Here is a 26,979-nt window from a genome sequence, read left to right as displayed (position 1 = left end):
CAGTTTTTAGTGCTTATTGAGTGCGATTATGTTTTTAATCTATATAAATTCAAACTTTTATATTTAGGCTTATACGTGTTTACACTGACAATTAGACAAGTGAGGGAAACATAGCCTAACCTACTTTTTTGAATATGTCATCACCTAAATTTGGAAGAAAAATAAAACCATGATTGCCATAGTATTTTAAACTATCAAGTTGTTAGTAAAATGAATGAATAAATAAATTAAAGGATAACATTTTTTCAACATATTTTCCCATATCAGGAGCCTTCTTCACATTAAATGATGTATATTTTGTAAAAGAAGAAGAAAATAAATCAATTTTAATTTGACGTAGTTGAACAGCTTTCGCAAAAAGTCGTTACCTTATAGATATCCCTGGAATAAGTCTCTGGTAGAATACTTGGGAAACGCATTTGCATTCTTTCTCCAAGCAGAAGCATTTCATCTTCCCCTTCATGGACCAGATCCATGGAGGTTATGCGATCGACTTCCCCTAGTTGCCAATTCTCGAAATCATCCTTCAGGTCACCACATAGCCCACCTACAATCAAACTAATTGAGAATAAATATTTGTTTTGAAATATCTAAATAAAACTAATGGAGGAAGGATATTTGCTATTTATATAGAAATCAAGCTGATTGAGAATTTATATTTGTTTTAAAATTTTAGAACTGATCTGTTTTAAAACAGATTAGTTGACCAAGATAATTATACATTTTTATGAAATTACAGTGCAGCTCTGTTCCCTCTTTAAAAATGTTCTAAAATTTGGGAATGCTGTGAATGACTTTCAGCTGTCATATGTGGAATATGGTGAGTAGATACTAGTACACGTATATACAAGACTACCGAGATAATATAGACAAGACTACTAGTGACTACCTAGCTATTAAAACATGCTAATTGTATAAAAATACACAATTTCAATTTTTGGAGTATGATACGCATTTTGCAGTATAATCTGAATTTCTTTTTTAATGCTAAAAAGAGTTCAAAGGAATTTTGCAAAAGAACTTTTATACTTTTGCAAAAGCTTGAAAGAATTATTGTAATTCTAGTAGGGAATATACTCTAGATTGGTTCAGCAAAGTTAAATTAATTCAATTATATATAATAACTGTTACTACCCTAGAAGTATTTTAAATTTAAAAAATGATAGTCTAATAAAAAAGTGTTTAATTCTAAATATTACAATGGTACTTCTACAAATCTTCTAGAAATGAATATTCAAGCAGCTCAATTAAAATACTTATTATTGAATCAATTAATTTTCTGTTGTGGAGTAAGATAACATTTGAAGTTAATTTATTGAATTCTCTCCGACAAAGAAACTCTGAGATCAAATTTCAATAATTTTGAAATTACAGAACTCCAGTTAAATAATGTTATGTAAATGATAGTAAATTATCTTCTGCTTGATTATGTGGAGCATAAATTAGTTGAAAAGCTACAACAAAGTTTTTTAAACGGTATCTGCTTAGACAATTTTCTAAAAATAGCCCTGTTTACAAGACTACTGTAGGCTGCTGCACTGTTATCTGCTTTAAAAAGACAGAATGAAACTCACAAAATGTTCACATGATATTTATTCTCATGTCATGAAACGATCATTTTTCTTTTCAACAATTGCAATGAAATTAAGTAATAGTATAATTTTCAATATGAATATAGAATGGAACTATACCGACCATTCTAATTTGAAATTGAACAATTTTATTATTTATCCATACAGTAACGATATTGTCGCCATTCGAAAACGCTTCCTCAATTATTCATTCCACAAGAAGATAATTACACTACTTCCTCCTTGTTAGAATACATTATCTTTATAGAATTTCAATTTTTTATAGATTATTTCAGGTCGATTTATTGAAATCAATACATTTTACTACATTCTATTTTATTCTAACCAACAAAAACAAAGAAGAGAAGTAAAGCTTTGATTATCCTTAAATGCTCTTATTAAATGTGAGAGAAATATTTCATCAGAATGAAAAAATGTAGCATATTTTGCGCTTTTTATGTTTACTTATTCAATCTACAGATGGAAATTACTGAGATACCGTATTGCATTTATTCAAATGCTAATGAATAATTAATTATTAGGCTATCAAACGAAAATCCAAATTAAATTCTGTAATTCACTCCGAAGACTTCTGCTACTGAAATATTGACAACAGAGTAAACATCTAGATTGGTAATTATTATTATTAATTACTTATTCAATCTTTAGAATCTCAACTCATTGCTAACCATCCGACATTTTGTCTATGTTAATCACGTATCACGTACTTGAAATTTCAAGTAGGATAGGCTATTGAACTTCATTTATAAATTTTAAAAGTCTCATTCTAATTTATATTTCTGTTTCAAGTTCATGTATACTGAGAATCATTTCATTATACTTATATAAAAATATAACCTTTGGACAACATAGACATTCTAACAAAATTTTTGGAGAGAAATAGTACAGGCTCAGTCTAGTTTTTCCTCCAATTTCATAACTATATTATGATTATAATGTTTTGAGCAATGAATTGATAAATAAAATAAAAATATTATTATAATAAAATTGCAATATAAATTATTGATACGGTGATCAGTATTTATATACAATAGAAATAAAAATAAAAATCTCAGTACCCTTTTTACCCCATTTGTCCTATACAGAAAAGAGATTTATATACAATAGAGATTATTTACTTATTTGATTTCAAGGCTCAATTGGGATACTTTATTCATTAGATGATTTGCAGATGCATTTTAATGAGACATTTACGAAGTGGTTTTAATAGTGGAACTAATGTACGACTTGGATAGAAAGAATTGCGGTGTAGAAATAAATATGAATAATATGAATAATGACTCACATTTTTTCTGAGATAAACAAAGGAGTATTTTTTCTCGAAGAGCTTCCAGTTTTTCTCTATAACCTTCGATATGTTTGACATTAGCTTTTCTGCTACCATGTCGTATCATTGACCACATTTTCAAGGGTTCACATCCTGAAATAAGAATGGGATGAACATGTCAAATATTAGATTATTGCACAAACATGACGTAACATTCACAAAATTTGGAACATGTAGAACTAAGTGTAAAAGCATATAATAGCCTATCTTTATTTTATTTATTTATTCATTCATTTATCTTTTATTGATTCAATGATAAAGAATTATTATCCATCAAAATAATTCTAATTATCTTCAGTAATTCAGTATATTCAGTCCATGACCGGCAGTCGCCAGACAGACTTATTCAAAATATAAAACAATCAATACACAAACAACTAGAGATGGCTGCATATAGGTTGTTTCGTGTGGCTCTGTAGATGTACTGCCATACTAAATCATGAAACAATCTCAAACTGGTCTACAAGTCCACTGGTCTCATCATCTCTCAATGAGTAGAGAGGGTAGTTGTTGAGTTTTTCACGTACCAGCCTACAAAACTTCCCATACTCTAGCTCACGAACACAAATTGGCAGTCTGTTAAAAATGTTTAGCATCCGTAAGGGGTAGCATTCGTGTGCTTTCGATAGTCTGGAGTAGGGCAGGTCAATGTTACACCGTCTCCTGGTATTGTGGTGGTGCAGCTGGCCCCTCTCCTGGTAGGCATGAACCTCACTCCTTAGAAGCCGTAGGGAGCTGTACATGTACTGACTGTACACTGTCAGTATTTTCAGACGTTTGAAGATTGGCCGGCAGTGCTCCAGGTAATGCGATGACGTGATGACACGAAGAACTTTCTTCTGTAGAAGGAGAATCCTTTCACAGCTACCCGCATGACCCCAAAGTACTATTCCGTAGCTTATATGACTATGGAACAGCCCATGGTAGGCTGTAATTAAGTAGTTGGCAGGCACATGTTGCTTCAGCTTCCGCATCAAAAACGTCACCCTGGCCAGTCGATTGCATAGCATGCCAATATGTCGATCTCACGATAGAGTGGGGTCCATCACAAAACCCAAGAGTTTGACCTCCGCCTCACCATGAGCCTGACCACGCCTTAAGGTGCACAACAGGTTCTGTGTTTTCCCCTCATTTAGACACAGTTTGTTTTATTTAAACCACTGGCAAGCCTCTTCTACAAGAAGATTAGACTGGGCAACAGCAGTTTGGGGGTCCTCATCCTGGGCCAGTAGGGTGGTATCATCAGCGAACAATAAGGCTCTTCCATGCACACTGAAGTCGTTGATGAATACAAGGAACAACAGAGGACCAAGAATCGATCCCTGCGGCACTCCATAGATCACCTCCCTCGACCGTGATTCCGCACCATTCACCGATGTGACCTGCATTCTATTGGAGAGGTAATCCTCCATGGTTTTCAGGGTAACTCCACCTATCCCATACCTCTTCATTTTACCCAATAGTATGTCATGCGAGACACAGTCGAATGCCTTGATCAAATCACACAAAGCAACGGAGACCGACTGCCTGCCCTCCATTGCCCCAAGAACCGACTCCACTAAAGCTCCCGTGGTTGATCTCCCCTGACGGAATCCATGCTGCTGAGGTTGGAAGATGGAATTACTCTCAAAATACCGTGAAAGCTGAACATACATCACCGATTCCATGAGTTTGCCAAATACAGGAATTATCGAGACTGGCCTGAAATTCGACAATTCATCAGGTTCACCTTTCTTGAAGATTGGAATTGTCCTTGATGTCTTCAGCTCCTTGGGAAAAACTCCAGAATCCAAGCGATCATTCATCAAATTACACAGTGGAACAGCTAAAACATCAACTATTGACTTCAATACCACTGTTGAGATTCCATAGATGTCAGGACTTGTTGAGCTCTTGTATCCCTTGACCATTTTTATCAGGTCTACAGGGGAAATTCTCTCCTACTTCACAAAATTGCAAGTACTGACAGGAACATGATTCACTGCATCATCAGGTGAACCGGTGAGAGCCTCCACTATCCCAGCCACTGAGTGAATAAAGAAATTGTTGAAGTCATCAGGACTTGCACCTCCTGACAGTACAACTTTCTTGCTTTTGGAGCTGTTGATAACATTCCAGGCTGCCTTACATGGGTTTGGAGCATTCCTAATACGACCCTCATTCCAGATGCTCTTTGAGTTGACAATATCCTGTTGATATATCTTCTTCAGTCTGAGGTAAGCTGAATAGAACTTGTTTCTATTCTCGGATCAAAATTGATGCAGAGACTCCAGTTGCCTCTCCAAAGCATTCCAACAAAAACAGGTAAGTTGTTTTCATCAATTCTCCTATGTGTGAACCTGTATTTACAGAACCATTCAGGATTGACTCTTTCTGCTTTGGACAGGCTAACATCTATAAGCAGGGCCTGATGATCTGCCACAACTGGTTCAATCACTTCAACAAAATAGTCCCATGAATCCAGGGTTGTTGCAACTGTATCCAAACACGCGGTTCCTCTAGTTGGGGCCCTGTTGCCGATGATAAGACCATAGCTCCTGAGAAGAACTGTGAATCGATTTTCCAAAACACTAGACTCCTCCAGTTGTATATTAAAATCGCCACACATAACTATCTGGTACTGTAGAGCATTCAGATGACCTAGACAATCCTCCAACACGTCAAAGAAAGAATTGATATCACCATTTGGTAATCTGTACACTGTTAAAATTAATAGTGAGCAACTCAAATACAACACTGCAGACAGTTAAATGACATAGTCTACACTAAATCTTTTTAAATCAACAATTCTTACTTCAAACTTTAGTTTCTCCTCCACATAAACAGCAGTACCCCCACAACTCATGGTATCCCTGCAGTGTATACTTGACAAACCTAGACTGCTAATACTGTGGTAGGACTCAGTTTCTTGGTGCTTGAGCCAATGCTCACATATGGACAGAAAGTCAGGTGACACCTCCTCACACAGGAGTTCGAGGGACTCAAGCTTGGTGCATAGACACTGAACATTTACAAAACAGATCCGCAGGTCCTTTTTTTTGGTTGCACTTGTCACATTATTCAAGTTCTCCATGCTAGTAGGAAATATTAACGCTATGCTAGTTATACTACTGAATGACTGACTAGATTATAATATAATCTAGATATTATCTTCTTCTAGTTACAGAAGAAGATCTACAGTAGTTAAGTTATAGTTACGATATAGCATTCATATTCTACCAAGAATAAATCATTTTTCTAGTCAAATCTAGGTAATTCTATCAAGTTGACTTGACAATTTATAAATTGAAACGTTGTAGGCTACAAGTTGTTAAATTGTTACAAATTATTTAATGAGAATTATTATTATACAACATATTAGAATTATTGTTTACACAAGGAACCTAATAAATGTTCAATACTAATTGGTATTTTATGGATTGAATCATTGACTAATAGACTGAATTTAATAGAAAAATTACGGTAAAATTTAAATCAATCCAAAGTATTACAACCATTACCGTATACAAACTTCAGAGCAAATAACATTTATAAAGATCAGTTTTTTGAAACCGGAAAAATGATATAAGTTTAAACACATTACATACCTTAACAATGAATAACTTTTCCATAGAAAAAGAATTCAAGTTTCTTCAAGAAATGTATCTAAAAATATGTGTAAAAATATTTTGAATTGATTGCTGCCCTTTATATAATCTTGGTATTCATTTTTATAGAAAGTTTAGACGATCTTTATAGACTATGCTTTTGCAAATCATCAATCAATAAACTGATGGATTTTGATAGGCACATTGTCATCTTGTTGTCTGTGCTTATAGAATTATAATTTTATCTAAACTTATTTGGATCATAAATTAATAGCCTATAACATTTTAATCTATACTAATGAGTTATGACAATATATCCAAAGTCTTGATCGTTAGCCAGGTGTTCCCGGATAGATCGTGTAAAAAAGAAATAAAAAACTTTAAACTTGAGAATCAAGATGGCGTGACACCACAGTCCCTCAAAGCTATCCCCAAGGAAATCACTGATACTTCTTTCAATCAGCCACCTTGATAGCCTCTTCTTGAAAACACCAATAGGCTGGATTTACCCTACCAGAGGCTGATCAGAACTCGGACTGGTCTGGCTCATATGTCTATCAGCCTCTATAACAGGCTGCACCTGTTGGCCAGGGATCTGCCTGCTGTGCGGTTTCGAGGGGCTCTGAAGAGCCTGCTGGCGGATCATCCTCTGTACTCACTCCGTGAGTTCTTTATGACATTGGAGAGCAGTGTGGTGAGTGCCTATTTTCTTATTTGATTTCTGCCTTAGGGCAGTTGTTTTTCTTTTACTTTTCTTGACGTGTCCCAGTGGGCTTCACTTCAGTGATCCCTTTTATAGACCTAATTAATTAAATAATGAAAGATCCCTCACAGAGCCCGGCAGCAGGTTGAACATTTTGAGTGGCAACACTGGGAAAGAGTCCTTCACTTTTGACAACCTACAGCGTAGAATCTCCAACTGTAGCCTTCCGCGGGTACCGTATGAATGCACCTGACACCTACTCATCATGTTAGCCCTGTTTATTTTCACTGCAGTAAGTGAGGCCAATATGTACAGCCCAAAGACGGTGTGCACTTTCAGGCATCTAAATATAAGTTGACAATGGGCAATGAAGTCACTGCAGGTAAGGATCCGCAGTGTCTTCTTATGAAGAAGCAGGATGTCATTGGCATGCGGAGAATGGCCCCAGATAAGAAATCCATACACAGCTTAAAAATACTGCACATGACTGCCAAACACTGTGACAATTTGACACTTCCGAGAAGATCACAAATGGTTTCAGAAATTAATAATATTTTATTATCTTTGTCTTAAAATAATTATTCTGCCCAAATACATTTGGCTAAAGTGGAAGAGAAGCTCTTATTGCCTCAACTTTGGCCACAACACTTGTAAAATTCAAGAATGTGTTAAATAAAGGCAATTTCCTGTCTATCTATCTATAGACTATACATTTTTGAGGAATAATTTAATGTTTATTTTGAATACAGGTACGATACCTAGTTGAGGAAAGTTGAAGGATTTTGATCCTTTTCATTTGCTAGTCAGAAGTTTTTACCTGGATAATGAATTTCGGAAACATCCAAATTCTGCACAAACCGATAAGGTGTTCTCGTTCCAAGATGACTGAGTATAGAAGCTCTAAAATCATGACAGTCTTTTCTAAACAATACTACATAAACCAATGCTAAGCAAGCAACAAGAATAGCCGCAAAAGTTTTAACGGGCATATCCATAATTTAACTTAACCTCAACAAGAAATTCTGACTTTACTGCTTCACGTACAGTTTTAATACTTCAAACAAGGATTAACTTGAAAATATATATTGGAAAATATCATTTTCAATACAAACAAAGTTTATAAAACTACGTAAAAGCAAAAATTGCAAAAACAAACTTCTAGCAGAAAGGAGTAGCAAAGCAGAAAACACCAAACTCAAATAAGAAACGCCAAAATCCGTCACAGCTGATCAACGATTTTAAAATGTCATCTTTTGTAAAATCCAAGAACAAATAATAAATCTTCGAAAATATAAGATTTCGAATATTTTTTTATGAATAGTTGAAGAAAAAAAATTTAATTTACCGAAAGAAGATATTTTTATGTGATTAAACTTCATATGAGTTTTGATGAACGAGCACTAGATCATGAGAGCATTAATTTTATTCAATCTTGTCATCAACCGCGTAAATTTGAAAATCTCAAAATTTCACTCTTCTTACAAAGAGAGATAAAATAAAATTTAGTTAGAGAAAGAGTTAATATTATGAGAGAGATCAGATGAGATCTCATAAAATATCTGATAATTGAAGTTCTATAGCAATCAAATCTATTGATTTAGATGGGCATCACCATTCCTTATTCAAAAAAATAATTCCCCAAGTTCAAATCAAAGAAAAGTTTGAAGGCTTTAATAATTTTGGCTAGTAAGCTTAGTTAACACAAGACAAAACCTATATCAAGAGCTTGATGTTTCATTAATTTCTAATAAATATACTACAATGGAGGAAAATAACTGTTAACAAACAAAAATATCAAATTTAATCCAGCCTTTTAAGCACTATAATACGCATAAAGTTTGAAAGAAAACAAAAATTAGTTTTGATATAATGTCAATGGCCAACATTGATTAACAAGTGATACTGTTATCTGATTTAAAGTGACATTATTAATGCCAACAGCAATAAATAGCATATCTATTTAGTAAAACGTTAACTTAGTAGTAGTCGTTGATTAAAATGAAGACTCTCAAAATGCATTTTCATCGCATTTAATCATGATCGACATTTAACAGGCTTTTGTGCAACCGGAACCAAAGTCTTCAGTAACTATCATGTGTTGTCAATGTAAAAATCAGATGCAATATGGCAGGCACTGATTACTGCTGCAATTTTAGAAAACATTATTTTTTCAGTAGTTAATGCCAGAGAGCTACGGTACTTTGATTATTTAAAGAAATCTCTAATTTTTTGCCCAAATATGGAGTATACTAAATCTATGTGTTCTGTATGCAATTGACGGGTGGAAGGATTTTATAATATTATACTATAACACTCAATTTACCCATTCAGAAGATGTTTTCTAATTTATAAAGTAACCAATAACATACGACTCAAAAATGATACCCCAGTGAACCATATTATGGATGAAAACAGCACTGACTTTTGTTACAGAATAATTCTTGGAAGAGTAACAAATTTTAAAAAGTTTCCAGTGTACACTGTAGTAAAAGATTATGAACAAATTATATTGCTGATGTTCAGTAATTATTGGTATCATGCAATACCAAGTGTTATATTTATGACATCGATCTCCGCAGCTTTAAAAACACATATAAATCCGTCCTATTTTGGCGGATTTTGCAAAATACCATTACTACGTGGTCATTTAAAGGTAGCTATAGCACATTATTTCTCATGGTAAAACAATAGATCCTTAGCCTATATTTTTTAAATTCATTCATTTATTTATAATTTTTACAAAGTAGCAAATAGTTTGAAAAATCGTTTTAATTTTACGGCGGTATCCAAATTGTGATAAATTCATTCAATTTACAATACCTCAAATACTTTAATAGAATGGTTAAATGTAAAATGTGTAAAAATACAGTAAATTTCTACTACCGTATATTTTATACTCTTAAACTGCCCACTTTATTTGAAATAAGTGAAAAAAAAAACAAATTGCCGTGTATAGTCTGAAAGGTTTTTGACTTTGTAAGACTGAAGCAGTTCTGAAACACCGTTTTTATAATACTTTCTTGGTTTAAAATAATTATTCTATATCAACCGAAAACATACCAAATAACCTGATGCTGTTTATTAAAAGAAAAGTATTTTTATTTCAGTTATTTCTCAATCTATTTCTATACTCCATCAGCCTGTTTGGATGGCTTCTATTCAGCGAGTTGATATACTGCAATGTTTTGATAGTAAGTGTTCATGGATTATCTATATTATAATATTTATTAATTTTTCATTATTGATATTTTTATAAATCCGGTAGACTGCTTTGGAGGTACTTCTATCTGAGGTTAATGTAGGTTACTGTTAAATATTCCCATCAGCTAGCCTTCTTCCATAAATTATTAATGATTATTATTTCCATTGATAAAATAATTGCGTTATATATAACAAAGAGAGAAACTCTTCATAGAGTTTCTTAGAAACTCTATCATAGCAATATCAGTGATTGTACTTTAATTTTTTACCACAAGCACATTCAAATTAATGCTCATAGTAAAAAACTTGAAATATATACAAGGGAACTAATATATGTTGATTTGATGAACTGAATATAGAAACAGAGTCTCATATATAGAAATTGTAACATAGTGTAATCATTAAATTTGATTCCTCGAATCTTAAAGAATAGGCATATCTATATTATAATAAAGGAAAGAACTGGCTTATACACGCATGGGTTAGGAAAATTATGTTTGACGCATCATCACCTCTGAGCTCCTGGACTGATAACTTGAAATTTTGCATATGCAGTAGATTCCTTATTAACCGATGATGGTTATAGGCCTATTTTCAATTCTTTAAGATTTCATTACGTCAAGTTTTCAGTTGGTCAATTTTAAAATGAACCCTTGTGGAGCACGGGTTACCTGCTAGTCTATAATATAATCAAGGGAAGAATTGTCTTATACAAGTACGGGATAGGAAATTTATGAATGACGCATCATCACGTCTGAGCTACTGGGCTTGATTAACTCGAAATTTTGCATATAGTTTCTTAATTTACCGAGGATGGTTATAGGCCTTCCGTACTTTGAATCCTCTTAGATTTCAGTAGGTCGAGTTTGCAGTTTGTCAAGTTTTTAATAGGACCCTTGCGGAGCACGGGTTACCTGCTAGTTTCAAATGAAATAGTGAGACCTGGAAAATTGGACAGGTCTCATTAAATTTCTAAGATAAATTTATTAAGCTCATTAATTTTTTTGTTATCAACATGGTATTTAAATTTTTCACATTAAAAAGGAATAGGCCTACTGTTAAAACAGAACATGAAAAACCTATTAAAGACATTATGAAGTCACAAGCTCTGAAAAAAGCTTCTGAGAGTGACGAAGAGACAGAAATTCATTTTGAACTTCGTCCTAATAAGAATCAGTAAGTTTTAGTTGCTTCAGTTATTATTTCAGAATTTCATATTTTGGTTGAAGTGATATTGTTAACAAAAATAATGCAATGGAACATTTGTTTTTGTTATGATTATTGATTAAAAAAAATAAATAAATAAAAATTATAATTTGTGGCGTAAGGCTTATGATATAATAAAGTCATATACTTATTTTCAAAGTGACCCAATTGAATTCCAAAAGCAATAAACACTTTTCATCTTTTCCAGATCAAACAAAATAAGGTGGAAGCCTGCCGCTTTGGATAGTAGTACAAAAACTAGGAGAATAAAATGAAAAAAAGTCAACACAATAAAACCTGTATAGTTTCCAACTATATTGGCTATACCATTATTCAAGTTCTTTCACAGCGACTTTTTTAAAACTACTTGATAAAGGATTAATAGTTTTACTTTCCTTGCCCTATTACCATAGGTTGGTTATTACCAATTTCTAAATTTCTATACGTTTCAAGTTCTCCTGAGTCCAAAAAGTGGTTTTTGGGTATTTTTGGTTTGTGTGTGATTGTATGTGTGGTTGTCTACACGATATCTCATCTCCCAATTAACGTAATGACTTGAAATTTGGAACTTAAGGTCCATCCCTTATAAGGATTCGACACGAACAATTTCGATCAAATGCAATTCAAGATGGCGGCTAAAATGGCAAAAATGTTGTCAAAAACAGGGGTTTTCGCGATTTTCTCGAAAACGGCTCCAACGATTTTGATCAAATTCATACCCAGAGAAGTCATTGATAAGCTCTATCAACTGCCACAAGTCCCATATCTGTAAAAATTTCAGGAGATCCACCCCATCTATGCAATTTTTGATTCTAGATTCTTAATTATCAGGCTTCAGATACAATTTGAACAAAAACTTTCGAGTGGAAAAGATTGAGCATGAGAATCTCTACAATTAATGTTCAGTAACATGTTCACCTAAAATTGAAAATAAGCTCGAAATTCGAGAAAATGTGATTATTCAATTGCAAACTATTGGCAACTGTTGATTCTATGACTACTATTAAATCATCACTATGAAGAGATAGCAGACATCGTGTGTCTCCAGCGTTATTGTCCTGTCACCAGCTGGCTCAGATCTTTGAATAGTAGACTCATGCGCGTGAATACTAGCTTCAGGTGATCAATTTTCATAACGGCAAGGAAAGTAGTGTGAGTGCGCTACACCAGATTTTTACAGTATCGACTAGTCTGATTGCTAGAAGAATTATTACTAGAAATTCATTCTATAGCATTTCTGCTTGTGAGGGTAAATAATGGACGTTTTCATTGCTAGTATAAAATAAAAACTTGCAGTAGGCTACTTGGAATAGGCCTATTCATTACAACTGATGCCAAATTTTTCTTGGTTTCAAAGACACCACTTATTTTGCAATATATATTATTATGAATGAATATGAAGCCCTTCAATAAAAAGCCGTCAACAATATAAGAAAATTACATTTTTCTCCAAATACAAAAAGTATCAAATACATATTGCGTTCAGCGTATAAACTATAATAGAAGAGCAAAATACAACAAATTATCCATTTAACGATCACAGTTTCAAGGTCTTCTTACTTACTATTAATACAAAAATAGCAGTTGGTCTCCTTATATACAAGAACGATATTTCAACATTAACATTTTATCAAAATTTTTGGAGAGAAATAGTTCAGGCTCAGCCTAGTTTTTCCTCCAATGTCATAATTGTATTATGATTATAGTATTTTATACAATAAAGTTAAAGTTAAAGTTATCATCAAGTACAATTTACCAGCATATCTTATCATGATCAATACACAAAAAATTTTCAGCTATAATGTGATATACAAATCATAAATTTGTGCTCAATTTTACAATAAAAGTTTCCAATAATCGACAATAAAAAATTTCTAAAGCTATTTGTTACGTATAAAACTAACTCTTTTAAACCAAGTTGCATGACAGTGAGCACCCTTCAACATTTTTCAATCCTTCTGAAAATAATAAGACTACTTTCTTGATTAGCCTGTCAAGAAAACTAGCTTGGAATACTATTGATGCCTGACTTTATTTGGAAGGAACAACCAAATAAATATGAAATACTGAAGAGGTATTTCAGAAGATTATCATTTGTAGTACCTATGAATCGGTAAATGCATACTTTGATACGATATGATAAAATTATCTAAAAAGTGCTATTTGACTTTCATGATACAAAAGTCATGTTGTCAAAATAATAGAAAATCATTAACATTAATTACTAAACATACCGGACGGGTTTCCTATCAACTCTGATAACTATAATCTAATTTATGTAACATCATTTAGAGTAAAAGTGCCCAAACTTATAAAAAGCTTTTATAAATATGTACCTACATAAAGTTTGAACATCAAACCTCTACGTTTATAAAATGTGAATATGAAGTGGAAATATTATATTAAAAAATGATTGTCATATACATTGGGAGATTCTAAAGAATTTATTAATATCTGAATAGGCATTTTCTTCATACGAGTAGGCCTACACTACATACCAGTTAGCCTATAAAAATGAGATTATTTGAGAAGAAAACAGCAAAGGACGAGTCTACAATGAGTAAGTACAGTTAAGTTGAATTCTTATAAATTAAGTACAGACTTTAAATAGAGATAATATATGTAGGAAATTTTAATGTTAAGTATGAGAGCAAAAAAAGATTGGTGAATCTGATTAACATGAAAAAGTATAAGGGCAAGTTTTCAAATAAGAATACTATGCTACCCGTAGAAACTCATCTATAATAATTCGAAATCATAGTTAATAGTATATTGTGTGGTAATGAACAATTCGAATTATTCCGATCATCTATTAAAATACTATATTTTTATAAAGAGTAGGTACTGCCCATTTGTAAGAGTTATAATATCTGTAGGTAATTAAAATAAAACTATTCTTCAAAAGAATGAGATTCTAATAATTATTCTATTCAGCCAGAAAAAGAGTTTTTCTTGAGCTGCCTGCTAAAGGAATTCAACCATCAAGTCCATAAACGACAATAATATATTTATATATAATTTAATTGAGCAAACAATGACAATTTTATGTTGTCCAATCAGTTCGATTGAATAATTATTGAAAATGTATTATATTTCTCCCTTGCAGAATAATTATAATGTTGTTAAAATTCCATTGCTCAATCTGAAATGGAATTTGTAATTTATTTTTTATTACTGAAGGCTATCAGTGTACCAGATTTTAATTTTAACACCGGGACTAAATGACTTAGTTTTCATCCAATACCTACTTTGTACAACGTTACACCTATGAATTTACAATTAAATTGCACATTTGGATGGATCACATTTTTGCAGTTTGGACTGAGAAATGCAAAACATTATTAACAGAACTTCTCTTCATTAAAGCTTCTTTTTATGAACCATGGTTCTTCATCATCAGTCATGAGTTACAACATTTCTGACCGAAACACGATTCTCAATGTAATTTAATTGCAAATTAAACAAATTAGAGTACAAAATACTGACCTTCAGTTAATTTTTGTGTTCCTATTGCAATTTTATTGCATTGATTTACTACTCTTATAGCATTTAGCTTTGTAACCAAGATGAGTTGAGGCAACAGGGAGTTCAATTGAACAGACAACCCTATTTTCGGTAAAATTTCATAATATGAAAAACTATGCTGGATTTTATTGTTGACTTGACGATTAAAGGGGTTGGAGAGGAATACTATAAGTACGGTACTAGTACTAGAGAGTAGTTGCTCCTCAAAATGTTCGAGAAAACCAAGAAGTAACAGTTTTGTACAAAGCACGAACACTTCCAGATATTTGGATCTAGTTTAAAGCCTCATTTGAAATGTAAGTTGCCCAACTAGTAGGTTGTCATTATCTTAGCTCTCTGGTCATGAAAACAAGGAACAATATTATTTTTAGGGACGATTAAATTATGGTAATCTCGGAGAACTCCACTATCTCTGTCCTTTGTTCACCGAGAACAGTTTCCATGGTTTTGATGATGTTTTTGGGCAAATGGTCCTTGAACATCCTCGGCATGACTCGTAGCTCGGTGAGATCCTCAGGCTTGATCCATCGCATTTCGAATGTGTCGCTTGGGTTCTGGTTTTTCCTGAAAAAAAAATTCTCAATACACAGAAACAATGTGGAATAACAGTACACAATCAGACAATTACAAAAAACAGTTGAAAGAAACATACAATTTTATTCACAATAGTACATGAAAACACAATGTGGAAAAACAATAAACAAACAGACAATTACAAAAAACAGTTACTATGAATGAAAACACAATAGAACAAGACAAAATAAATGAATAAATGAATGACCTAACTCGCTCAGGTCTGGTGTCGAGAGTTCACAGGTCACACCTAATCAATTTCAGGGTCTCTAACATGACTTAACGACCATCATCAATCAGCCAGGATCAACAGATTAAAAAAATCAGATAATTAAGATCCTCATAGATTGGTGCAAAAAGTCTTCAAATTATCTGCTACCCTATAATCATATTTTCATTATCCGCACTAACCAAGAGTTGCGAGAGCTCTACAACCCAGACATTGTAGTTGAAATAAAAATGAGACGTCTAGGTTGGTTAGGACATGTGGAGCGCATGGATGACTCAGGAGCGCAAAGAAAGTCCACAGAATGAATCCTGGAGGAAGAAGACTGAGGGGAAGACCAAGAATGCGTTGGATTGACGACGTGGAGAATGACTTGAGGCAGATGGGTATCAGAGGATGGAAAAGAAAGCTCAAAATCGGGACGAATGGAGAGGCATATGCGGGAGGCCAAGACCCTCAATGGGTTGTAGAGCCGAGGAGTAAGTAAGTAAGGTACTGCCCATTTGTAAGAGTTATAATATCTGTAGGTAATTAAAATTAAACTATTCTTCAAAAGAATGAGATTCTAATAATTATTTTATTCAGCCAGAAAAATAATTATAGAAACATTTTCTTGAGCTGCCTGCTAAAGGAATTCAACCATCAAGTTCATAAACGACAATAATATATTTATTTATAATTTAATTGAGCAAACAATGACAATTTTATGTTGTCCAATCAGTTCGATTGAATAATATTATTGAAAATATATTATATTTCTCCCTTGCAGTAAAATTATAATGTTGTTACAATTTCTTTGCTCAATCTGAAATGGAATTTGTAATTTATTTTTTATTCCTGAAGGCTATCAGTGTACCATATTTTAATTTTAACACCGGGACTAAATGACTTAGTTTTCATCCAATACCTACTTTGTACAACGTTTTTTCTGGAATGTAAGCTGAAATCAGCAATAGAATCCTGGTGCGCTATAGATTAATGCACAATAGTGAATTATAATTGATGTACAATAAAAACTAGTAAATGCACTGCTCTAAGACAGAGAAATTTTACAAAAACTAGCACTAACTTATGTTAAACAGTTTTTGATAGATAATTGTAATAAGCAATACTGTAATAACAACCATTTGACTTATACTACACTTTTAAATTCGAAAAGAAGATCAAAATCATCTCAATCTTTTATAAAATGGAATATAAAATATGACATTTTTTATAACATCGTCAAATAAAACAATGGACGGAATATTCAGACACACACTTCAGACAATATTATATATTTTTTCTACTCCTAAAAAGAATTTGGAATACGACCCTAATTTATATACCTAATCAATTAGATTCATAAGGATTACAAACTGCTGTAAATTAGCTCAACTATGATGTACCGTACTTGCCTAAAATTATGCGCGTACATCCATCTTGACATGTAAAAATTCAAAAATAAGTACCGGTACATTTAAGATTCGTTTTTATAATACAGGTACAGTACCAATAAAAGAGTTTTCAAATATTGAAAAAAATATCCGAGCTTTTGTTAAAAAAAGAACAAAAATGCTTGAAAGGTACAATCATTCAAAGAGCACCTAACAAAGACAGCAGAAAAACTAAAAACCCGAAACAATATTATGCAAAAACTTTGCGGAACATCATGGGGAGCTTCAGCATCTACATTACGCTCTACAGCCCTAAGCCTTGTCTTTTCAGCTGCTGAGTACTGTGCTCCAGTCTGGATGAATAGCTCTCATGTTCATAGGGTTGATGTTCAGCTAAATAACTCAATGAGAATGATAGGTGGTGTTCTAAAATCTACCCCTGTGGAATGGCTCCCGGTGTTGAGTCACATCCCCCCCCAAATCTTCGACGCATGAATGCCCTTACTAGAGAGTACAAGAAGATACAGGAAAATCGAAGCCTGTCAATACATGAGGATATACAAGATGCCAATCAGAGACGTCTGCAATCTCGTAAGCCACCGGTTAGGACGGCAATTACAGCCTTAGATTCAGGTTTCCGTATAAATGAGGCCTAGCAACAAGCGTGGTCAGCAAAGCAGAACATTGACATCCCATTTGTAACCAAAAGGCCACCAGGCTTCGATTTGCCTCGTAAAACATGGTCGGCACTGAATAGGGTACGAACTCATCATGGTAGATGTGCCTATCTGATGCATAAGTGGGGGGAAGGCTGACTCCCCTTTCTGTGAGTGTGGAGCAGTCCAGACTGTGAGTCACATAGTGGAGGAATGTCCCAGATCAGCATACACAGGTGCACATGAAGATTTCCTGGTGGCTAAACCAGCATCAATAGCCTACTTAAATACCCTGGAAGCATGCCTCTAATTTCCAGGTCAAAAGTGACTAAGATATTTTCATTCGATTTATATATGAATTTTCTATTGTTTTCTTTTTTTTTCGAATTTTGTGATCATAAATGTGTTGTGTATACTGCCATACGCTAAATAAATAAATAAACAAAAGATAGCTTATGCATCTATCTTATGCATAAGCTATCATTTCTCTATGAGCATAAGCTCTAGGATATAGAGATTACAATAATTCGAATGATAAGCAAGGTGAAGGTCTATTACTAAGGATTGCTGAAGCTCAAAACTTCCATTATTTATGTTTAGAAAAATTCACGAATAAAATAGCACAAAAGTCGTTGAATAAAATTAATGGTAAGATTTAAAAATTCAAAAGCTACACCTATGAATTTACAATTAAAATTGCACATTTGGATGGATCACATTTTTGCAGTTTGGACTGAGAAATGCAAAACATTATTAACAGAACTTCTCTTCATTAAAGCTTCTTTTTATGAACCATGGTTCTTCATCATCAGTCATGAGTTACAACATTTCTGACCGAAACACGATTCTCAATGTAATTTAATTGCAAATTAAACAAATTAGAGTACAAAATACTGACCTTCAGTTAATTTTTGTGTTCCTATTGCAATTTTATTGCATTGATTTACTACTCTTATAGCATTTAGCTTTGTAACCAAGATGAGTTGAGGCAACAGGGAGTTCAATTGAACAGACAACCCTATTTTCGGTAAAATTTCATAATATGAAAAACTATGCTGGATTTTATTGTTGACTTGACGATTAAAGGGGTTGGAGAGGAATACTATAAGTACGGTACTAGTACTAGAGAGTAGTTGCTCCTCAAAATGTTCGAGAAAACCAAGAAGTAACAGTTTTGTACAAAGCACGAACACTTCCAGATATTTGGATCTAGTTTAAAGCCTCATTTGAAATGTAAGTTGCCCAACTAGTAGGTTGTCATTATCTTAGCTCTCTGGTCATGAAAACAAGGAACAATATTATTTTTAGGGACGATTAAATTATGGTAATCTCGGAGAACTCCACTATCTCTGTCCTTTGTTCACCGAGAACAGTTTCCATGGTTTTGATGATGTTTTTGGGCAAATGGTCCTTGAACATCCTCGGCATGACTCGTAGCTCGGTGAGATCCTCAGGCTTGATCCATCGCATTTCGAATGTGTCGCTTGGGTTCTGGTTTTTCCTGAAAAAAAAATTCTCAATACACAGAAACAATGTGGAATAACAGTACACAATCAGACAATTACAAAAAACAGTTGAAAGAAACATACAATTTTATTCACAATAGTACATGAAAACACAATGTGGAAAAACAATAAACAAACAGACAATTACAAAAACAGTTACTATGAATGAAAACACAATAGAACAAGACAAAATAAATGAATAAATGAATGACCTAACTCGCTCAGGTCTGGTGTCGAGAGTTCACAGGTCACACCTAATCAATTTCAGGGTCTCTAACATGACTTAACGACCATCATCAATCAGCCAGGATCAACAGATTAAAAAAATCAGATAATTAAGATCCTCATAGATTGGTGCAAAAAGTCTTCAAATTATCTGCTACCCTATAATCATATTTTCATTATTACTATACTGAGCGTGGCAGTGATAAATGCAGTTTGTTTGGCAAATTAACTCGTGAAACAATGCTAAATTTACAAAAAAACTCAAGATTTTCTCTAGGTGATTTTATTCTTAAAAAATCGATGAGAACAATACTCAATAATTTTAATTATCATAAGATTGTTCAAATGCCTCGAAAACAGTGTTCTCTTACAGTATCTTCTTTGTGGAGACAGAAAAAAACATCATTTGTTGAATAATATTCTATTGAATGTTAGATGGATATTGTATTATTGTACTTGAATGTAAGAAGGATAATTATGAATAAGCTTACTTGTCTTCTTTGGTTTTCTTTTTGTAAGCTATGTGAAGAATCCGCCCCGCTGCGTACAGCCTCGTCTTTGTGAACTTTCTATTCGCCACATCCTATCAACACAAAATAACAAATGATTATGATGTAGAAATGTAAAAATTCGATTCAAAAATTAATTGATGTTTTTTCAAGATTGTAATAAAAGTAATACAGTTGAAAGATAATTGAATTCAATAAAACAATAAAAGGCAGAATGACAATAAAAGGTAAATTCAATAAAACGATACAATAATAAATTAATGAGTTTAATGCTATGGAAGTGGAATTGCTCAAATGTAATGTAATAGATACATTCAGATTAGCTTCAAAACATCATTATTAGAAAAGGTATTAGCTTCAAATTAATATGAATTGAGTTTAAAGCTATATTACCACACTAATTTTCTGTAACACCATTACCATCTCTAATACAAAGCCCTGGCCTACGATATTGCAACGTCGCAATGTAGGCCTAGAATCTAATATACATGATTGGTGAAAAAGATTTAAAAAAATACCAGCTGATCTTTTTCACCAATCATGTATTAGATTCTAGGCCTACACTGCGACGTTGCAATATCGTAGGCCAGGGCCTTGTATTAGAGGTGGCTATGCCATTACTATTCTCAATAATGTAATGAAGATTATTGACTATTCAATCTATCTTGACACATTCAATATAATGTGATTTGTCTATTAAAAAAAGAATGACAACTGTTCTCATTTGATAATTGACCGAGCGAAGTGAGGTATAAGATTCAAGTCGACGGTTTGGCATTTCTCTTAATGTTTAAAGTTTATATGTTGCGCATTTACGGCGAAACGCGGTAATAAATTTTCATGAAATTTGACAGGTAAGTTCCTTTTTTAATTGCGCGTCGACGTATATACAAGGTTTTTTTTTGGAAATTTTGCATTTCAAGGATAATATAAAAGGAAAAAGGAGCCTCCTTCATACGCCAATATTAGAGTGAAAATCAGACTATAGAATTATTCATCATAAATCAGCTGACAAGTGATTACACAGATGTGTGGAGAAGCCAGTCTATTGCTGTATTTCCATAAGGTCTATAGTTTCAATCAGGTACTTGTGGATGAGAATACTGCGTGAGGTCTACTGTTCACAGAGCTACTAGTGCAATGAAGATTATTGAATATTCAATCTATCTTGACACATTCAATATAATGTGATTTGTCTATTAAAAAAGAATGACAATATAGGTGTTGAAACATGTATGTAATTTTTAAATAAATTTGTGATATTCCTAGACAACATGCCAGTGTTTCATTATGGATAAATATCACTACATCTCATCAACAACAGTATCTGAAGTCAAAAATAATTACACTGAACATAATATGAGAAATTGTCATAGAATTTGTGGACTTACGGCATAAAGGAATGGATTCCTGTAGGCATTTTCTGCCTGTAGCAACACCCTGTGGTGTCTGTGTGTTGGAGATGGAATGTCGTTACGCCATGTCGACTCCAAGTCTCTTGAAGGAACGCCAAACAGAAAGTAGCCGAAGCCATTCACCATCACGCGGTACTGTCGAAAGAGAACCAGGATTAAAAAGTGAAATAAATACTGCTAAGTGCAAATAATATCATCAAGTAAACACAGAGTTTATCTCATAATGAAGATAGGTTTTTAGTGATAATGTATTATCTACTCAAGTTATGAAATGGAAAGAACTGATAGATGGAAAGTAGAATAGAATAGAATAGAATAGATTTTATTGATAAACAAATATATAACATATACATGGATCATGTCACGTCGGTTAGGTACAAAGGAAAGTGATAAACATTCACGTACATGAAGTAACTCAGATACAGCATAAAACAACATCAGATAACAAGAAGACTACAGTTCAAATAATAAGAAATTAAAAATTATGCATGAAAAACATACATAGGAAAATGAAGTCGGCACAATTTTAGAACGCTTTGAATCTTCAAATCTCAAATCAACCAAATTTGATTATTTACTTCTAGCAAGATCTACCAAAATTGACTGACTCATGAATCATCTATGACTCATTGATTATCTATGTCTAGAAAGCTGTTTACGTCATCTCCTCACTCTACCAATAAAACTAGACCATAATATTCTTAGTTTATAGTCAAAAACAAGTTAACATTAGACGATTTTTTGTCGATAAACAAAGATTTATTTTAGAATTCAATAATCTCTCAAAGATTTTTTTTTTAAAACTGCAGAACTGCATCTCTACCGTCGATAGTTTAGAATGACAACATATTACAGTTAAATTTGCACTTTTCAGATTCAGAATGTAGGTCGAGTTCTATTACAGGGAATAGGTCTGCTATGCAGCAGACGATAAACACATTGAACATTCAAGACATGCATTAAAAAAGATGGGATTTTCCTTTTTAAATCTAATGATAATTGGATTTACAGCTTGATGAAAACAAATTTTCAAACGATGATCCACGAGTTTGAATAAGATTTTTGTACTTTTGTACAAATTTGTAAACCGATAAATATAATTACATTCTTATTTGATAAATTTTCATTATTGAGAGAGCTATACATGATTTAAAAATTGATTCAATAACATTATCACATTATTGATTGTTAACTCTCAGAACTATATAGTTTGGAGTCTAACTAACCTTAGGTAATCGGCATGATTGCAGGACGCTTAGCAGCTGATTGCGAAGCTCCTCCATGCTATCAATGCTCAGTCTCATCACAAAGTCGTCTCCTATTCCTATACTCATGGCAAAGCTCTCTGTGTACTTAGCTGCATCCAGGGAGAGAAGTCCGGCTGGAAGTGAGATAGAAAATATTCCTGTTTACTAGAGATAAATAATGGTGCAACAACCGAAACTAGTATCTTAGATTGTTTCAATAAATAATTAGTGGTTTTGACAACATAATCACGTTTCTATTCAATATGGAAATCTACCACAACATCACCTTCACAAAAACACTGAAAGTTACAAAAGATCATGAAAGTTACAAATAACATGTCGTAACTAAATAATATATTAATGAAAAATGTTATTTTCAATGTTATTCCTTTAGTACTTCTTATAAATTGACCACAATGGTGAAGAAACTTGAGGGTATGACTAAGGAGTTAGAAGATGTCCATCAATAAATATGTACTTATTAAAAGTATTCTAGTTCTATAATCTGGCAGGCCTTATATTTCATCATCACGCTTATGGAGTACAGTGCTGCCATATTTCATATAAGCCACAAAGCTTGTGAGCTAATTATGTCATAGGATGAATGAGAAAGAGAGCGTGAATGAGTTTTATAAAATCGACAGAATTCGGCAAAAGGGCGCTCCTATTCTCATAAGAAATAGTAACGGGTATAAAGCTCTCTGAGCAACAAAGTAATGTTTGCAGGGACTATAGCTAAATTCAGGCAATTTTATTACAATACTTAATGAATTGAAAACTTGAAAATTCGAAATGAATTGAATTTTAAACATTTCTATGAATTGAAAACTAAGTGAGTAAAGGTTTACTAGCTTACAACACACAATAAACATTAAATAAAAAGACTAAGAAATTGTCAAAAACAACAGATTTTATTGAAAGTTAGAAAGACCGGTTTTATTTAATATGTTATTTTTATTTAATAGTCTTCTTATTTAATATGAATAATTACCACGATATCAAATTCTAAACTACACAAAAAGCACAATAAACTTATTAATTGTTCAAGTTGTCAGTTATATTTCATAAATTCATCTTTAAAAAATAACAATTTAAATGAAAATACAAATCAAATCAACTTGAACAAATGAAAAGCACTTGAGTAATCAATAATCGATTGACACATATGTGTTCATTTTTTTTATTTATTTCATTCCACAATCACAATATCAAATTAATGATTGGGAGAGAATCAACAGGATAAACCCAAAACTTTTTCTTTCCCTAATTTTGATAAAAATTCATCAACAAATAATGAGAAAAAGTTAGTCTTACTTACAAGGAGTGGCAAAGCCAAATACTTTCAGATCGGGATAAGTCGGCCTCATTAGCAGTCCTAATAAGATGGCAACTCCAGCACCTAAACTGTGTCCTGCAATGACAAACAAATATTGAATCAATTGAAACTTGTTATGTTACTTGTTATTGTAACTAAAAATGTTAATCTTTATTGTTTCATACAAATCACACTTCATTTATTGTTTATACAAAAGGAATGCACTAGAATATTAGGAAAACTTCAGATTAAATTAATTAGAATCAGGAATCAATGAAGCTGCAGACATTTTATAACTGTCATTTCTACTGGAATTCATGTTCTCTGGTTGCTATAGATAAAAAATGTATTCTAACTACTGATGTACAGAAATGTGATGTTGCATTATTATTTTATTGTTATGCATTCTAATTACCTTACAATAAACCTATTGTCTTGAACCAGAAGGTTTGACAAACCCCCAAACATCAGTTTCTTCTTTAAGAAGAGGAATAAAATTTTTCAACTTTAAAAACTAAAAGCTGATCAGGCAGTTTTGGCTGACAGAGTAAAGACACATCCTCCTCTGTTATTTTACATGTCGTTGGTAGAGCTGGCTGATTGCTAGTACCTAGTACACATGAGTCATCACTTGTTTCAATTCCTCCCTTAAAGATTTTTGAACATGTTTAAATAATTACATTTAGAAAACAGGACATTCAATCATTAATTACAAATGGAGGATACCACTGTCCAAATCATTTATTTTACACTATATAATATAGAATTGGCTTGAGTTGTTCATCACGCATACGGTGCATCTGTATCCAAATAATATTTCTCCAGTATTCATTTAACTCTGAAAATGAGAAAATAAAAAAGTTTTAAAATGCATACCTGTTAAGATAAGATTATAGCTGGGATATTGACCGAACGCTTTGTCTAGAATACCAGCATCCTCAAGATGTTTCTTCAGTCTATTGGCACACATTAGCATGCCTTTGTGAGCCTGCAAAATAAAGAAAGGTAGTATATTTTATCAGAAATTGCAGTTAACCAACTACTGGAATATAATTACTTGATATTATTTATATAGCTTCCATTGGATACTTGAAATAATTAGTACCGTAATACAAGCAAGAGAGGGGTAAAACCTTTCTCAATGGGGGCATGGGACGGTCAAGCGAGAACAGAACAATTGCGAGGTAAATTTATCACATTCTCGACCCTTGTGCAATGAAGCCTATGCCCCAACCTGTTAAATTAGTGACGTTATTTCACACTTATACTTTTACTAGGAGATTCCCATTTCCGTAGTCCGTACAGGTCTATCGAAGTTATAATTTCCAACTATTAGACAGTCTGTACTCTGTAGCTCTTGGTGTAACATGGAGTTCCTGCAAAGCTTATCAAGATGCGACAAACATCTAAGCCGTGAAGGCATATACTAGTTTTTATTGTATCACGTACACCCTGAGTAGCTTCAGAGGTGGGTGATTGATACCCAGGTGTTGCTCCTGGATGACTTCGCTCAGTCGTAATGTGGGCGGGGAAAGGAGGCAAGTCGAAGTTCCTCTTCCTTCTTCTTTGTGCCTCAGCTGGCGTGAACAGCACCTCCTGGTGCTTCTGACGGCGTGAAGGTCGCTCTTTTCTTTGATGACACCACTTTGATGTAATTTTGTATCGGCCTTACGGCCTCGGTTCCGCTCCAGTGAAGTAGGAAAAGGAAGGACAGACAGGATAGGGACGGCAGACAACGGTCCGCTGTGCCCTGGGGAGAAGGAAGAATAGGGACGGCAGACAACGGTCCGCTGTGCCCTGGGGGAATGGGAGGTCAGGGACGGCAGACAACGGTCCGCTGTGCCCTGAGGAAATGGGAGGACAGGGACGGCAGACAACGGTCCGCTGTGCCCTAGGGAGATGGGAGGTCAGGGACGGCAGACAACGGTCCGCTGTGCCCTGGGGAAATGGGAGGACAGGGACGGCAGACAACGGTCCGCTGTGCCCTGGGGAAATGGGAGGACAGGGACGGCAGACAACGGTCCGCTGTGCCCTAGGGAGATGGGAGGTCAGGGACGGCAGACAACGGTCCGCTGTGCCCTGGGGAAATGGGAGGTCAGGGACGGCAGACAACGGTCTGCTGTGCCCTGAGGAAATGGGAGGACAGGGACGGCAGACAACGGTCCGCTGTGCCCTAAGGGAGATGGGAGGTCAGGGACGGCAGACAACGGTCCGCTGTGCCCTGGGGAAATGGGAGGACAGGGACGGCAGACAACGGTCCGCTGTGCCCTGGGGAAATGGGAGGACAGGGACGGCAGACAACGGTCCGCTGTGCCCTAGGGAGATGGGAGGTCAGGGACGGCAGACAACGGTCCGCTGTGCCCGGGGGAAATGGGAGGACAGGGACGGCAGACAACGGTCCGCTGTGCCCTAGGGAGATGGGAGGACAGGGACGGCAGACAACGGTCCGCTGTGCCCTGGGGGAATGGAAGGTCAGGGACGGCAGACAACGGTCCGCTGTGCCCTAGGGAAATGGGAGGACAGGGACGGCAGACAACGGTCCGCTGTGCCCTAGGGTGATGGGAGGTCAGGGACGGCAGACAACGGTCCGCTGTGCCCTAGGTATATGGGAGGACAGGGACGGCAGACAACGGTCCGCTGTGCCCTAGGTAGATGGGAGGTCAGGGACGGCAGACAACGGTCCGCTGTGCCCTATGTATATGAGAGGACAGGGACGGCAGACAACGGTCCGCTGTGCCCTAGGTAGATGGGAGGACAGGGACGGCAGACAACGGTTCGCTGTGCCCTAGGG

The 26,979-nt window shown here is 34.4% G+C and overlaps 2 protein-coding genes and 2 long non-coding RNA genes across 7 annotated transcripts in view; 1 reads left to right on the top strand and 3 right to left on the bottom strand.

Moving 5' to 3' along the window:
• The window catches only part of LOC111052563 (multiple inositol polyphosphate phosphatase 1), a 40,278-nt gene extending 31,842 nt beyond the window's left edge, over positions 1-8,436 (bottom strand). For 2 of the 4 annotated variants that reach the window (XM_039436136.1, XM_022339289.2), the window contains exons 1-3: positions 8,027-8,432; positions 2,878-3,012; positions 369-547 (exon numbers count right to left, since the gene is read on the bottom strand). In XM_039436136.1, coding sequence (XP_039292070.1) covers positions 369-547; positions 2,878-3,012; positions 8,027-8,204 — 492 coding nt within the window. In that variant the 5' untranslated portion in view covers positions 8,205-8,432. Of the gene's footprint in view, positions 1-368; positions 548-2,877; positions 3,013-8,026 lie in introns of all 4 variants that reach the window. The other 2 variants (XM_039436137.1, XM_022339288.2) reach the window with 2 other exon arrangements.
• Positions 8,437-11,442: 3,006 nt separating this feature from the next.
• Positions 11,443-11,931, top strand: LOC111052567. Its single transcript, XR_005572241.1, has 2 exons — positions 11,443-11,586; positions 11,825-11,931. It is a non-coding gene; the product is annotated as an uncharacterized LOC111052567 (long non-coding RNA).
• A 1,107-nt stretch (positions 11,932-13,038) lies between these two features.
• On the bottom strand, positions 13,039-17,519 carry LOC120353233. The gene is made up of 2 exons (XR_005572240.1): positions 16,848-17,519; positions 13,039-14,860 (listed from the first exon to the last, which is right to left on the bottom strand). It is a non-coding gene; the product is annotated as an uncharacterized LOC120353233 (long non-coding RNA).
• An 896-nt stretch (positions 17,520-18,415) lies between these two features.
• LOC111052566 (diacylglycerol lipase-beta) overlaps positions 18,416-26,979 on the bottom strand; it is a 60,912-nt gene continuing 52,348 nt past the window's right edge. The window contains exons 10-15 of the mRNA XM_039436135.1: positions 25,065-25,176; positions 24,192-24,284; positions 22,853-23,007; positions 21,603-21,761; positions 20,194-20,285; positions 18,416-19,473 (exon numbers count right to left, since the gene is read on the bottom strand). Coding sequence (XP_039292069.1) covers positions 19,287-19,473; positions 20,194-20,285; positions 21,603-21,761; positions 22,853-23,007; positions 24,192-24,284; positions 25,065-25,176 — 798 coding nt within the window. The 3' untranslated portion in view covers positions 18,416-19,286. The remainder of the gene's footprint in view (positions 19,474-20,193; positions 20,286-21,602; positions 21,762-22,852; positions 23,008-24,191; positions 24,285-25,064; positions 25,177-26,979) is intronic.

Source organism: Nilaparvata lugens, chromosome 10, assembly GCF_014356525.2.
Source record: "Nilaparvata lugens isolate BPH chromosome 10, ASM1435652v1, whole genome shotgun sequence".
NCBI classification, from domain to species: Eukaryota; Metazoa; Arthropoda; class Insecta; order Hemiptera; family Delphacidae; genus Nilaparvata; species Nilaparvata lugens.
The sequence above is the reverse complement of the archived record's forward strand: the minus strand, read 5'-3'. Positions and strand labels throughout refer to the sequence as shown.